Source organism: Anoplopoma fimbria, chromosome 18, assembly GCF_027596085.1.
Source record: "Anoplopoma fimbria isolate UVic2021 breed Golden Eagle Sablefish chromosome 18, Afim_UVic_2022, whole genome shotgun sequence".
Taxonomy (NCBI): Eukaryota; Metazoa; Chordata; class Actinopteri; order Perciformes; family Anoplopomatidae; genus Anoplopoma; species Anoplopoma fimbria.
This window is the reverse complement of record NC_072466.1, coordinates 15,442,259-15,457,344: the sequence shown is the minus strand read 5'-3', so window position 1 is coordinate 15,457,344 and position 15,086 is coordinate 15,442,259. Positions and strand designations below refer to the sequence as shown.

Genomic DNA, 15,086 nt, shown 5'->3' with positions numbered 1-15,086 from the left:
GTAAATTTTACAGCAGTGAAAGAAATTAAAAACCATGGTAGGACTTTGCTGTAAATCAACTGGCAAACCAATACATTCTGCCCCAGAAAGTTTGTATATGCACAAAAATATCTCATAAACAACCCTTCTTACTGAATCACACTTGCACACTACAGCCCTGTGTTTTGTCAATGTACAGATAAACTTTAACAGTAAAAAAAACATGTAAAATGAAATAGTCGCACTGTTGCAGTTTACAACAGAAATAAAGGTTCTCAGGCTTGAGAAAATGAAAAAATATGAAGAGAATGGGGAATATATCTTTTAAAAATGTGTTCTCGACATTAGTACAAACTCGTATTTATGTCTGTGTGTGTGTACAGTAGGGCCTTTGTGATTGGGACAATGGAATGTGTATTGCTGTTTATCAAAGGTCTCTTCTGTCAGAAGAGAACGTTGTGTGGTATAGTATGCATTCCATGCAAAAATAATTCATAATATATCATATAAAAGTTATAGTATGTCATTTTTCTACTCCGTCTTGTCAGCCTTGCTCTGTTCCCTATCAGCTTCCAGCCTGCCCTCATGTCTACCCATCTGTGTCTTGTCTGATTAGTTTCTTGTGTATTTATAGTCCTGTCTTTTGTCTGCTAGTTGTTGGTTCGTCTGTTATGTATGCTGATTTGTCTACTATGCTCCTGCCTTGTTCTGTCTATGTTCCCGTGGATATTCCTGGTTCCTGTTTCTCGTAATTTTTCGTGTTGGACTTTCTGTTGTTACTTCCATCATCACCCCCATGTAAGTTTTGTTTTGGACGTTTGTTTATTAAAATCCCTGTTTAATTATCCCTCTGCTCCTCTCGTGTGTCTGCGTTTGGGTCCATCTCCTGTTGCCTCTTTACTGCAACCCTGACAATAGTATAGCATGTCGAAAAAAGTCATAAAAAAGTCATAGTATAGTATGTCGAAAAAAGTCATAGTATAATATATCGAAAAAAGTCGTAAATTAGCATGTTGAAAAAAGTCTTTAAAAAAAGCAATAGTATTATTTTCAAAAATGGTCATTATGATATGTCTTAAAAAGTCATTAAAAAAGTCATATTATAGTATGTTGAAAAAAGTAGTATAGTATCCCATATGGAAAAGATCGTACAAGTATCCATGTCATATATATTACTTATAAGTTTCGGTCACGGTATAGGATCTCGAAAAAAAAGTCAGAGTAGAGCATGTCAAAAAAAGTAATAAAATAAGTCATAGTATAGTATGTCGAAAAAAAGTCATGAAAAAGTCATAGTATAGCATGTTGAAAAAAGTCATAGTATAGTATGTTGCAAAAAAGTCAGTTTAGCATGTCGAAAAAAAATGTTGATAAAAGTATAAAGTGATAGTATATCATGTCGAAAAAAGTCATGAAAAAGTAAAACAACCAGTCGATCAGTCCGTTTAGAAAGTAAAAGAAAACAACATGGTTGGTGTTCAAGTAAAACATGTTTTGTTCTTTACATTCTTTATTTATCACCCTCCTCCTCGTACCCAACCTCCCAGAGCAACAATGAACACAAAAATAAAATTCTCTCACTTACGATGAAAACACAAAACCAGTGCAGAATGCCAGTGGTCACCATTAAGTCCATAACTACATTCAAAGATCTTTTCCTAAAACACTAAGAAAAAGTACAGTGGGTTACAAAATCATCTTAATGTGTGATGGGAAGCAGTTCTCTCCACCGCCAGTCCATTTTTTTTTTCTTTAAATCAGTACAGAAACACGATAAAATCAAAACATGAGTCAGCTGTAGTGATTCCTAAAGACAGGAAATAAGACAATTACTCTGAAGGAAAGCAGTTTCAACCTCTCCTTAATCCTCAACACAATGCAGAGTACTACTAGATGAAGTGGTTAGGCGCCTAAAAGCAACGCATTTCTGGCTGGTAGTGTAATAACGCCACAAATACTAATTTCACAGCCTTGTGATTGTTTTTCCTAACTTATTTGAAAAAAAAAAAAAAAAAAAAAAAGAAGTCAAAACCCACCTATTTAGTGCTTTGGTTGTGAGAGCATAAAGTCTGAAAGGCGATGAAAGAAGTTAAGTTAAACAAATAATATCTATTGAGTGCTGTGATCTAGTGTTTGTACTGTAGGTACTTTGGGTGAATGAAACAGAAAATAATAAAACATATTAACAGAAGGCAGCAGCAATGGTAACTGAAGAGGGCCTGCCCTAAAAAAAAAAAAAAAAAAAAAAAAAAAAAAAAAAAAAAAAAAAGAAATCAGCTGACAGGGCAGGAAAAGTATTTACAACAACTGTATGCAACATAATTTATAAATACATTTTAAGTATAAATTAGAAAAATAAAACAAAAAAAACTACTGTAGTTCAATCAGGTGCTGTTACTCTAATTTTAAAAATGCAAGTCTGATTATTAACCCTCTTTATATTTGGTGAAAGATAACAAAAAAATGGAATCAAAAAAAAGGCACAGCAATGAATAATTAGAGCGATTTATCCCTGCACATTTCTATAAGACAAAACTAAATCCCCATTGCAATAAACATTAAAATATAAATTAAGACAAGTTTAACTGCTAAATGTAATTTCAACAACAACACAAAAATCCCACTCTCAAACAGCATCTACACTAGCATCACCAGTTACAATTTTCTTAAATAAATTAAGGCTTAAAGTGGAGTTCGCGATAAGTCGTCAAAAAGAGCACCCTGATTTGATTTTCTCCAGCTTTCTGTTCCTCAGGCAGCAAACCTCGTACAGTGTACCTTTAAACATTGAGGGCAACATTACGGGAAAACACACTTAATTGCGTTCTTGCTGAAGGGTTAGGTGAGATAATTGATACCTCTCTCATTTCTTTATGGTGAATATGAAACTGGTGCCAACAGCTGGTTAGGTTAGCTTAACTTTATGAATGGAAGCGGGGCCAAACTAGCCATACATGAGTGGTATCGATCCAACTTGGCAAGAAAGTAAATAAGCATGTTTTCCCAAAATGTCCCCAACTATTCCTTTAGTTTGTAGTGTGAACTAATAGCTTCGATAAAAGTCTATGTGATGCTCCTAGAAACATACTTTCCTATGTTCAAGGATTTAAACGCTGTACCATTGTATTACCCTTCTCACACTCGTACACACTCACACTCACACACACACACACACAAACACCCTCAACAAACTTGATATGCACAAGCAGCTCAGCCAGCCTCGAGTGCTACACATAGACCAGGTCTCGGCCTTGAGTAGCTGAGCTACTGGCGGCCTCCTGCACCGGGCCCTCTGTGTCCGCCTCGTCCCCGTCATAGCCCTCGTACTCAATGGGTTTGGGGCAGCTGTAGGGATGGCCGTTGTCATCAAAGAAGCGGCGGAAGGTGAATTCGTAGAAGGCGTGTTCGGGGTGTTTGCCGATGCGGAACCAGCCGTTGAGGGTGTCATTGAGGTTGTCCTCGCCGTCACTGTCGCTGCTCCACATTTTCTCCGGGTCCACGGGGTCAAAGTTGGAGGTGTCTGTGGAGTGAGCGATGGTGGGGATGTATGGCGCCACCTGCTGCCGCAGGTCGCTGGAGAAGTCGATGTCGTTGAAGAAAGGATGAGCTTTGATTTCGTCCGTGCCGTTCTTTCCGAGGCGGTCTTCGGGGCTGCGGCACAATTTAACGATGAGATCCGACGCCTCGGCGCTGAGCTTGGCCGGCGGGGGAATGTGCAGCATGCTCTTCCAGTTTATCACCTGGTGTTCAGAAGTAGAGACGACAGTAAGAAACGATAATGTCAGAAGGTGCGTTGCATTTCTCTGCAGGCGCTTCACATACCTTCATCTGTGTCTCCAGGGGTGTGGTCGCCAAGAATGGAGGCTGTCCAACAACCATTTCATACAAGATGACACCGACACTCCACCAATCACAGAGCTGGGTGTATCCTGGAGGAGATTGACGTCATTTAAATTTCAATCACAACGCAACAACATCTATCAATTGGGTTTTAAAAGGTGTCAAATCAATTTGTTAAGAAGGGTGTTTTTACATTTGAATGAACCAAGACAAAACTAATTCTGGAATGAGGACAAATAAAAGTAAATCCCACAGTCCCCCCTCTAGCTGCGGTCCACTGTACCTGTCCGGAGCAGCACTTCTGGCGCTATGTAGTTCGGCGTCCCAACCAGTGAATGCGCCAAACAGCGCTGGTGCTGTCGGGCCTTTCTCCTCTCCAGAGGCTTCAGACGGTCTGTACAGCGGCAGTTGGTCGGGTCTTCCCATTCCTTACTGAAGTCCATGCTGTCCTGCCTCACATGGTCACCTGGAAAGAGACCACACCGTACAACGCACATTACCTATCATTATACTGAGAATAGGTGTACATTTAACAAAAAATAAATAAATATATATATATATATATATATATATATTTAGTTCTTGCATTTAGCACTTACAGGTAACAATTTATAATAACATTAATAAATAAATGGTACATTGATAGTGAAATAAACTTTTACAGTTTAACAATTAAATAACTAATAATGTTTACTAAATAGTAGTTAACGTATAACCTTTTGAATACTTTATAAAGTATTTGCAATGATAACCAAATGGTTTGTAAACCTTTAAAAAAAAATAATAATAAGTAAAACAGCTATACACATCAATAGATGGACCACCACACTTTTTGAATGGTAAATAATCGGTTCATAAACAGTCTATAAACATGATTTGGATGGCGATTATTGAAAGGGGCAACTGATGATTATATATCTAGTCAAGTGGTTAGTAAAGGGATACCCACCACTCTGGTAATACTTGGAGTCATGCGTCCAGCGGAAGCCGGTGCAAAGGCCGAAGTCGGTCAGTTTAATGTGTCCATCTCGGTCGATGAGGATGTTGTCAGGCTTGATGTCTCGGTGGATGAAGCCCATCTTGTGGACGCTCTCCACAGCACAGGTGAGCTCTGCGATGTAGAACTGGGCCAGCTCTTCTTTGAAGATGCCGAGCCGGATGAGAAGACTCATCATGTCCCCTCCGGGAATGTACTCCATGACAAAGTACAGGTTGTCTCGGTCTTGGAAAGAGTAGTAGAGACGCACCACCCACTCGTTGTCGGCCTCAGCCAGGATGTCCCTCTCGGCCTTGACGTGGGCCACCTGGTTTCTGAGCAGCACGTCCTTCTTGCGGAGCGTTTTCATGGCGTACAGCGCTCCCGTGTCCTCTTTTCTTGCCAAGCATACCTCACCGAAGGCTCCGATACCGAGGGTCTTGATTCTTTTGAACATGGACTTATCCATCTTGGCTCGCTTTAGCCTGATGTAGTTTGACTCTTTCTGGGATAGCATCATACGCATCTGCTCCTGAGCTTCTGAAGACAAACCCACCTGAGCAGAAGAAAGAAAAAAGGGATTTAATGGCCTCCATAATCTCAAAACGGATCAAAAAAAAAGTTGCATAAAAATGTAATCATGGTTAGATCTAAACTGGCATCCAGGAAATCAACTGACGACACAGAAAGAAACCAGTGCAAAATGCATTTAAAATTATTTTAAAGTGAAAAACTGTATTTTCCTCATGAGTTAATCATCACTTTAGTACACAACAAAGATGCATGAGCAGTGACATGAGTGAGATGGAATGACATGCATTTCCTTACACCACTGCGGCCGACATGCTGCATACAGCTCATTTAAAATACAAAGACCAGTCTTTCAACAACAGCTTACTTGAGTAACTGACGTGTGTGGACTATTCTGTGTCACAGAACAGCAGAGAAACCTTTACCTTTTTAGATCAGCTGTTAGTGACAGCAAGGAGAGAAAAGAAGAAGAAGAAGAACGGCTAAGAAAAAAGTAGAATTGCATGAAAATACGTAATCTCAGAGACAGATAATACAGCGATGAAGATAATAGGGGGGAAAAAAGTTTGGAAAGAGTGAAAGGTAAAACCTTCAATAGGCATATGTGAATGGAGTCATTCATAACTACATCAATTCGTTAAGAAAATGATGAGACCTAGTTTGTTGACATTCTCACCCTTTGCATCTCACTTTCCAGCTGCTTCCTCCTCCGAATCCTCTGCTGATGGTTCTTTAGGATATTCTCCACATGTTGCTCCATGAAGAACTTGAAGGCCTGGGGGGAGTAAAGTGCGATTCTTCCGGACTCCCCTCTCGGCTCTTCGTCTTTCTTGTTGCGGCGGACAGGAACAGGCGAGGTCGTGATTTGCTTCTTCTCTTTCTCTGTTGCTGCAGTGCTCTCTGCCGTCTTGTCTCGGGAGCTGTCAACGCTGCTGCTCTCCTCTTCGGCGGGCTCCTCTCTGCCCGTGCCGAGTTTATTGGCCCCTAGGTCGTAGGCAGGGGGGCAGGGGGCCGCTTGCTGCTGGAGGAGATGCTTAGGATAGGGCGGAGGGGGGCCCTGGTAGCTGGGGGCTTCTGCAACAACAGGGATCTGAGGCACAGGGGCTGGGGGTTCTGGGTAAGCAGGTGCAGCTGAAGGCGGTGGAGGCTGCTGCATCCATGGTGGGTGTGTGGGAGCAACAGCAGTGTGTAACTCGGGTTTCTGGACACGCATGCTTTTGACTGGCTGTAGGATGGGAGCCTGGGTGATGGCAGTGACTGTGGTGGCAGAGGGCTGGGAGCTGGATGGGTGGGACTGTCTGCTGTTCAGCTGGTGGTTGTTGAAGGAATTTGAGCGCACTGGTATGTTGTGCTGCCATGACGGGGACAGATCCTGGTTGCCAGAAGAAGACTGGGGCTGGTTGGGGTTCAGAGGAGCCTGGGACCAGGACTGAGGAGGGCCTATGTTATACAGGTCAAGGTTGTGACTGTTCCGGTTGGGAACCATCATGGACTGAGGGATATTTCCACCGTTGACGTAAGAGGGAGAGGATGCAGGTCCTCCTGTCTGCATCTGCTGGTCGGTGGGACTGTGCCGGCTGCTCTGGTTCACCGGGTAAGGAGGAGGAGGAGGCTGTCTACTGCCCCCTGGCATGTAATCTGACTGAGGGGAGCCATTCTGAGACCAGCTGGAGGGGAAGGTGAACTTATTCACCCCAGAGCTTTGCATTATGATGGGCTGATGGCCCACAGGGACCGGGCTGATCCCACGCTGATTTTGAGGCGCTGATGATTGGTACCCTTCAGGCCAGGCCCCCTGGGGTACCGGTGAGATGCGGGGCAAAAGATAATCCATGTTGCCAGAGTAGCGCTTGGTTGACGGGTTGCTGTCCCAGGATGGTGCAGGAGTCATGGCACCGCGGTTTGGTGGAGGTGTGACACTGCGCACCTGGGGCGGCAGGGGAGGATTGACTCTCTGGCAGTTAGCAGGGTGGCCCTGTGGGAAGGCAGGAGGAGGTCCGGGGGTGTCTGAGCGGTACATTATTCCATCCACCATGAGAGGACCATGTCGAGGCGCCAGAGACTCCTTCGAGCCTTTCCAGCTCGGCCTCCTCAGCACAGCATGCTGGATGTGAGAAGATCCTAAAGACACAAAAAAAATGAAAAATGTGTCTGTGTAAAATATGAAAATTCATATGCAAGCATGAAAACAAAGGAACAGTCTGCTCTCTCTCATCCCAGAGGCATGATCCCAAACTCAGTTATTAACTGGGTATGTACAATGTTATTAAATTCAATAGGAATAATAGCTTAAAAACATAAAGTAGGACCAAAGCTTTGGGACATGGATTGTTGTAAGATGGACTCTTTTCATTAGTCTTTTTGTACAGTATTCAAAACTAAAAAAAATCTATTTTGACACAAAAAATGGTTACCAACATAGTGTAATGCAGGTCTTTTCTTGAATGTACCATCGCTGTTATTATGAATCAAAACATAAACGTAATTTCTTCCATTGTGTGATGCAGTGACTCTTTGTTTGTGAGCATGTATTGTCATTTATTTAACAAATGTCCCAAGTCCTGCAAACAATATCAAGATTGGATGAACATGCCTGGATGGAAAAAGAAAGAGAAAACCCAGCATTTAGTCCCAGTGGACAGTTACATACCTGGTGCTTTCAGACCTGTAGTGTTGGGGTTGGCAACCACCATATGTTCCCACCCTGAGTCCTGGTAGCTCACCTTACCCATGTAGTCTATAACTGCCCCCATACTGCGACTGTTATTCTGCTGAAAGGGCAAAAAAAGGACAATTAACATTTTGACAATTAAAGCATGACAAGATGCAAACGAACTGTTAATACATTTGGTATAGGATTGATTATTTTGCGGTAGTTCTGCATCTCTCCAGTCCTTATAATTCATGTAAATGAACTGAAGGTGCAAATGACAATTATTTTTATTATAAATCTATCTGCACATTATTTTCTTAAATACTCAATTCATTGTTTTGTCTATAAAATGTCAGAAAACAATGAAAATATATTCATCACACTTTTCCAGGGCTCATTTGTCCAACCAACAGGGCAAATAACCAAAAACTAAAGTTTACACTGTCGTAAAACAAAGAAAAACAGCAAATCCTCACATTGGAGGAATAGTTACCAGAGGTTTTGCTTGTAAGGTAACTAAATTAGTAAACTATTAAAACTTTGCAGAATAATCAAACTAATCGATTGATGAATTGTTTACCCCGACAGTTTGAATTTCATAGCTATTTGTTACAACTGAAAATACTGCTCCTGCTGCTGCATTGTGGCACTTCGTGTCTGGATTGCACACAGCTTCTCATAACAAGCTGCAACTGCCAACTGAAGAACTACTTTTGTATTGTCACCTGCACAAGCTCGTCATTCCGCTTTGCATACTTTTCATTTCTCAAATAATTATCAGGTAACAAAATGGCAGCAGAGGATTTTCTATTTTTATTACAGTCATGTTAAGAATGTGAATCCTCCACAATCCTTACATTTTTTTTAATTTTATTGTCACTGTCTCAGTGACAATAAAACCATGAAAACATCTCACCTCCTCAAACCCAGCACAGGGGAGCTCCACCGACATGTGTTGGTTCACCTCTGGGCCTGACGTGCTGGTCTCATTGGCAAAAGGCAGCAGGGATTTGCGGATCTCTTGTAAGGCCTTGTGGTAGGGGTTTTTGCCGTTGATGCAGCGCCCCTGTTGCCTCGAGTCCTCGGGAGGCATTTTCCCAGCTCCTCCGATGTCCACCTTAGGTGGGTCGGAGGGTTTGGACAGATTGCGCAGGCTGTTCCGTATTTCCTGCAGCATGTGTTGGCTGTTGCCGCTGTAGTTGCTGGTGGGAAACGTTTTGGGTCTCATCTGTCGGTATCCCTCGGGTTTCTCCCCTCTCTTCATGTAAGAGCATGTATGTTGACGACGAAGGGGATGAAGAGGATGCTACTCAGTCCAGGGATGCAGAGGTCTCCAATGTCTGACTTCACATCTGCATGCTGGGACAGAGATGTAATAACAATGCGAGATGAGCAGGCATCACGAGCACATAGTAATGTCAGCCAACAGGTTGGGCAAAGGGAATGCACGGAAAGTACTAAATAGCAAACACTATCAGATAAACATTAGTGATGTGGTGATTCTCATGAGGCAGACTGTCAGATGTGTAGATCACATGGACCAATAACTGAGGACATGTGGTGTCAGTGCTTTACAATCTCACAATAAAATCAGCTCGTTGCTCAAAAGCTTTGAGGTAGAGAAAGAGAGGGCATCAGAAGAAAACGCTATTCCTTCGTCCACCTGCTAGCGTCGTTAGCAGCTCCGGCTAACAGAGCGCTACTCTAACGCTAATGATCTTGCGTCAAGTGTTGTGAATTTAAATGTTTACGTTGTTTGTCAAATTATCCAGAATATCTCCAACATATAGACGCCCATGGACGACAAAACTGGTTTTATCAAAATGTCACTTTACATTATAAAAAAAAAACGACGCAGCAGTTCCTCCGCGGCCTGTTTGTTGAAGGCATCCATTTCTGCTAGCTGCTAGCTGCTAGCTCAACAACAGGTCGCGCTAGCTGCTAGCTTGGAACACAACTAGCAACAGCTAGCTAGCTAGCCGTGTAGAACAACTCACCGGTGTCTGTAGGCGCTGCTGTTTCTATTCGGACAACCAGCGATATAACCTCGACCTTTCACGGCGTCAATGACGTGGTTTTTTACTTGAAATGTCCCTGTAATGCCGAGGTGTCTGGCACTAGTCGTGTTGAATTCCTGGGATGTCTGAATGACAAGTACAACAGGAACATGTTACTGAAGGGACGGACACACTTCCGGTTAAAGCAGATTTCACAATAAAACTAGGAAAGTGACTCCTGAAGAACTATTTCAATCCTGCAGCTTTACAAAGACATATTCAGAAACTGTAACATTTTAACCATAGCATACTTTAAAATGTAATTGTAAAATACAATACAATATTAATTAAAATATAAAATAATGAAAAGAAGAAAATAGACCAAAACGGAATATCCTGTAATTCACATAGAAAATAAATTATACATGATAAATGTGCGTATCCTCAAAAATAAATTATTCCACAGTTAAACAAGTAAGCTAGCTGCAATATTTACTAAAAAAATAATTAAAGGACGCACGCAAATAAAATAAATTGGTTAAATAAAATACATTTCTCAGAAAACATCAAAATCGATGAGGAATATTTTCGTTTAATTTCAATTTATCAACAGGATCATCTGAGTTCTCAGCGACTTTTACATTTTTTTTTTACATTACTGGTAGAATTATGAGTGAAACTTCACACAAGTTACCGGATGAAACTTGTATTTTTCTTAATTGTTCTTTTTACCTTCCCCTTCTTTCATCCTTCCATTTACCTCTTGGCCATCTATTCACCTGTAGCTCGTGGACACCAATGGTCTGAACTGGTTAATTAAAAATCGAATTAATAAGTTCATAAATAATAAGTTCAGCAGAGGTAATTTGAAATAAAATGGATTGTGACAACCGTATTTGACAGATTAATGGGAAAGATGCAGGTATGCGGTAACTGCAACCACAGCAATAAAAAAAGAGGACCAAGGGACTAAAGGGTGGTGGTGTTGCATCCCATGTGACAAGATAAAAAATAAAATAAAAACAAAGCATTATCTACCATGAATTTGTACTTTTTACTACAAAACCATAACTGGACTCATTAGATATTTGCTTTTATTTACTTATTCAAAACAGTTTTAAATGCAATCCATACAAAAATGGTATCGTTGAAATACACTGCTTGGAATTATCTACAAAACCCTTTAAATCATTGATGACAAATAAACAGATCTTGTCCTGCACAGTAACAACTCTTTTAAACTGGGACCTGTCTATTGACAAAAATGGCTTCTCCGTCCGTCCCACAAACAAGACATTGTCCAAGTACATCCAAACTGTTGACAGACAGTGTCTGGCTGGGCAGCATGTGAGTCGTCTCCAGACGGCCTTTGCTGGAGTCTCCACTGAGCCAGGCGCTGATGAGAGACTGGTTTCCTCCAGCCGGGGCCATCGCACTGCGAGAAATCATGCTGTTGTTTCTGCCACCTAGAAAACAATGATGAAACCATCTCTATTATTGAAAAAGTCATAAACTAGCCACTCAATGTGTTTGTGATTGCTCTGACAACCAAAACATATTGAACTACGTGATTAAGATTTTCAGATTCCATAGGATTGTGCTCTCGTATTTTCAACAATCAAAAACAGTAGGATCCCCCGCTCCATTAAAAACGCTGCACACGCTGATCATCTTTCACAGGAGCATCATGTTAGAATATTATCTTTGAAAGAAAGACCAGAAATGATTCTAGAGGTGCTCAAGGTACCCACTTGCAACTTGTTTTTGCACCCTTTCCCAACAGCCTTTACTGTGAGTGGACAAGCCCACAACTTTTTCACTCAACCCTATTATATTTACAATACATATTTTGTGAACATTGTTGGCGAGTGATGGAAAAATTTGGCTTTTACATTGCATTGTAAAATGCTGTTTCTTGGCAACACCTCACAGTTTTTTCTTTGGAAAATAGTGTTAAACTGAATAACAGACAGAATAGTTTGATTTGCCTTGTAAGAAGGAGGGCATCTCTGATTGTGTAGAAGTCTCCCAGTGCAGCAGTGAACCATCCTCTGAGCATGTGAACAGATGATCTGGGTTGGTTGGGTGGAAGTGGACTTCCCACACTGTACAGAAAGCAAAAGAAAAACAAAAAGAAAACAAATTAGAAGTCAATGCAAATTTTAAATATAATATACAACCACGTCAGAATTAATTTGTGCATTTCAAAATTGTAATTTGGTAAATAAAACCTTACTTTCAGCAGAGTGTGCCTCCATGAGTGAGAAGGGTGTGCTGCCTTGTCGCACATCCCAGACACAGAGCATGCCGTCCTGCCCTCCTGTGGCAACAATGTGCTGTTGGTTCGGATGTCTGTCAACGCAGTGCAGAGGGACTCTATCCCCTGACCTGAAAGGAAAACAACATATCCTTACTGCTTATAAAAATCTAAATCTAGAGATCTATTGTTTTTGGTAACAACTGATTAGATCTTACAATGAGAGAATCTGAGATGGTGCGTTGCTCTGTTGTCTTAAATCCCACAGCTTGAGTTGGCCAATGGAGTTCACCGTCAAAATCTCTGTTGTCCTTAGGTACGTCACAGCATGAATCGTGCTGCTGTCTGCATTCTCTGTCCAAGGTTAAACAGTCCAATAAAAATACACATTAGTCACATTATTCTTTGCCTCACACCTCACCTGAAGACGCCATCATATGCTAAGAATTATAATTATTTTCTGTATTTTAATGTGACACAATGGTCTGGCTACAGCAGCTTAATCTCAGTCTCACCTATGACTCGAGTAACTCCCTCCTGGTCGGCTCTGAAGACGATGATCTTGCCATCTTCACCAACTGTAACGATCTCAGGACTGCTACACACAACACCAGTACAGGGAGCGTTGTCACAAGGGTAACGATGTGCTCTCGGCCAGCTCTGAGAAACTGATATTGTCTGCAGTCAAGAGAGAGAGGACATAGCAAAATTAGAATATTTACCAAACCACAAGTATTTTATATATCCAGATAAGCACTTAATCCAAGATTAATTTCCTTGAACTGCATCATATTTGTGTAGCCATTCCATAGTCTGTTGATGTAACTTAAGTCATGTAGATAAGGGTATATAAAGTAATCAATAACATACCTTGAAGACATTATTTTGTAATGCGTATAGACTTTCACAATGGGCAGATGGCCTCAAAAATACAATGTACATTTCAAGCTAAGCAAGTTTACCCCCTAGTTATTACTTGCTAAAAACAGGGTTCAGAGCCAGGTCACATGTTTATCTAGTTAAGAGTTAAAGTTGCCCATGTTTGTGTGACTTTATAGATGCACCATACCTAATTATCAATTGTGTCAGTGTTTATATTTCCAACATGTTTTCAGTTGGTCCGCTTTTTTTCATTTGATAAAATCCTCAGTTTGTAAAGTGGTCTCAGGAACGCCATGAGTGAAAATATAATAATAATATTAATTATAATATGATATAATAAGATTGTGTCCAAAGGTCTGCTGTGAATGTCCGTAATCTGTCCCCAACTGCAACTGAAAGGCATAACTCTGCCGGTAAGTACCTGACTGTTTTGGTGGTGGCGAAAGATGGTGACTGCTCCAGTTGACGATGTTGTGACAATTCTGTCTTGGTCCAAAAACTGAAAGAAAATAAATAAAGTTTACAAGTTAGTCACATTATATGTAGGAAGTTATTCCTCCATGGCACCAGACATTTAGTATGTCCTGCCTGAAATCAATTAAGACGTTACATTTAATGAGCCTGAGCCTGTTTTCTTTGTGAAACAACGTAAAGTATTGTGTTTTTCTCTGTAAAAAATACAATGACAGCGACAAATGTGTTTTTTTAGTTTTGTACTGCATTTTGTCAGGAGAGAAAGAGTTGCATCTGTACATTCCTAACTTAAATGTTGGCAAATGACTAATTTTAGGTCAACCTTAATTTTCTTTACTTTAGTACCAGTTATAGGAGGAGTGTGTCTTACTTGAAGGTCCAGAACATCTCCATCATGCTTGTGTTCACATAAAAGCTGTGGGTCTCCTTCAAATCCATCGTCCATGTCAGAACTTCCATGATTCCCAATGGACCAAAGGGAAATCTTGTTAACCTACAATAGACACACATTAAGAAAGGATTCGCATTTGAACTCGTTTTTATCATTGTCAATGTGAAATAAAGGAGAATAAATAAGCAGAATACGATCCAGCAGACAGATGTCATAATATCCAGATGTCCGAAGTTGATATTCAACCATTTGTCTCTAAATGCCAGTAATGTAGCAGACATAGCCGGTCTTAAGTCATATTTTGACAGTTACAATATGTGTAAGCACAATCTCATTATTGGTAACATAAAGTGACAACTTGCCAACCTCGTTATCCCACGAGCCAGTCGCAAAGATATCTGGCTGCTGCAAAGACGAATGCGATACTAGTCTCCATCTTGTTTTACTGATTTTCTGGGAAACGTACTTCGCATTGATACTCTCCATCGAAACAGTTTCAAACACTTTAAATTCAATGAAAGCTCGCTGGTGTTAGCATAGCATTAACGAGACGAACCGAAATGTGCCCGCCTGCCACTTTGTACGTAACTACGGTGGCTTAGCTAGGTCAAACTACCAAATCAGGCGATTTGTGCATGCTATTGATAGGTTCAGTATATTATCCTACTGGGCTCTCTGTGAGGAGACATTCATGTTCTTTCTTTTTATCTATCATGCCAGATTGTTCCTAAAGTCAAAGAAACATATTATAATTTAAAAAATCTGAAATTCAAACTATTAGTAATTTTCAACATGAAGGATTGTTTTGAAGTGGATCCTTTTATTTATTTTCTAAATGTTCATACACTTATTTGTTTAGGTCTGATATTCATAATTGGTTGGAAAAACCGTAATTTACTTTCAGGGACTTTTTTTTTTTATGGACAACTTGGATGGAAACATTTCACACACTGTTAATCTTGTGATTCTTTTTTGGTATATATCATATTCATAATTGTACGTGTAAAGGCTGTTCTCCCTGTTTCGATTATTATTATTGGTCACATTACTATTACTATTTACATTACATTACTATTCCCCATTTCATAATTATAATTCTACTATAA

General features: G+C 40.6%; 2 protein-coding genes across 3 annotated transcripts; both read right to left on the bottom strand.

Annotated features, from left to right (window-relative positions):
* Nucleotides 1-2,228: 2,228 nt before the first annotated feature.
* Nucleotides 2,229-10,176, bottom strand: lats1 (large tumor suppressor kinase 1). 2 transcript variants are annotated; one of them, XM_054618657.1, is made up of 8 exons: nucleotides 9,977-10,176; nucleotides 8,896-9,338; nucleotides 7,977-8,097; nucleotides 6,003-7,447; nucleotides 4,769-5,351; nucleotides 4,103-4,285; nucleotides 3,802-3,908; nucleotides 2,229-3,719 (listed from the first exon to the last, which is right to left on the bottom strand). In XM_054618657.1, the coding sequence occupies exons 2-8, from the start codon at nucleotides 9,241-9,243 to the stop codon at nucleotides 3,207-3,209; spliced, it is 3,300 nt and encodes a 1,099-aa protein (XP_054474632.1). In that variant the 5' UTR covers nucleotides 9,244-9,338; nucleotides 9,977-10,176; the 3' UTR covers nucleotides 2,229-3,206. The 2 variants fall into 2 exon arrangements, with proteins under 2 accessions (XP_054474632.1, XP_054474633.1); XM_054618658.1 differs by having other exon boundaries at nucleotides 7,977-8,094.
* Nucleotides 10,177-10,629: 453 nt separating this feature from the next.
* nup43 (nucleoporin 43) lies at nucleotides 10,630-14,557 on the bottom strand. The gene is made up of 8 exons (XM_054618741.1): nucleotides 14,347-14,557; nucleotides 13,960-14,082; nucleotides 13,537-13,614; nucleotides 12,749-12,911; nucleotides 12,452-12,587; nucleotides 12,213-12,364; nucleotides 11,965-12,081; nucleotides 10,630-11,442 (listed from the first exon to the last, which is right to left on the bottom strand). The coding sequence occupies exons 1-8, from the start codon at nucleotides 14,464-14,466 to the stop codon at nucleotides 11,213-11,215; spliced, it is 1,119 nt and encodes a 372-aa protein (XP_054474716.1). The 5' UTR covers nucleotides 14,467-14,557; the 3' UTR covers nucleotides 10,630-11,212.
* Between the last annotated feature and the right edge of the window lie 529 nt (nucleotides 14,558-15,086).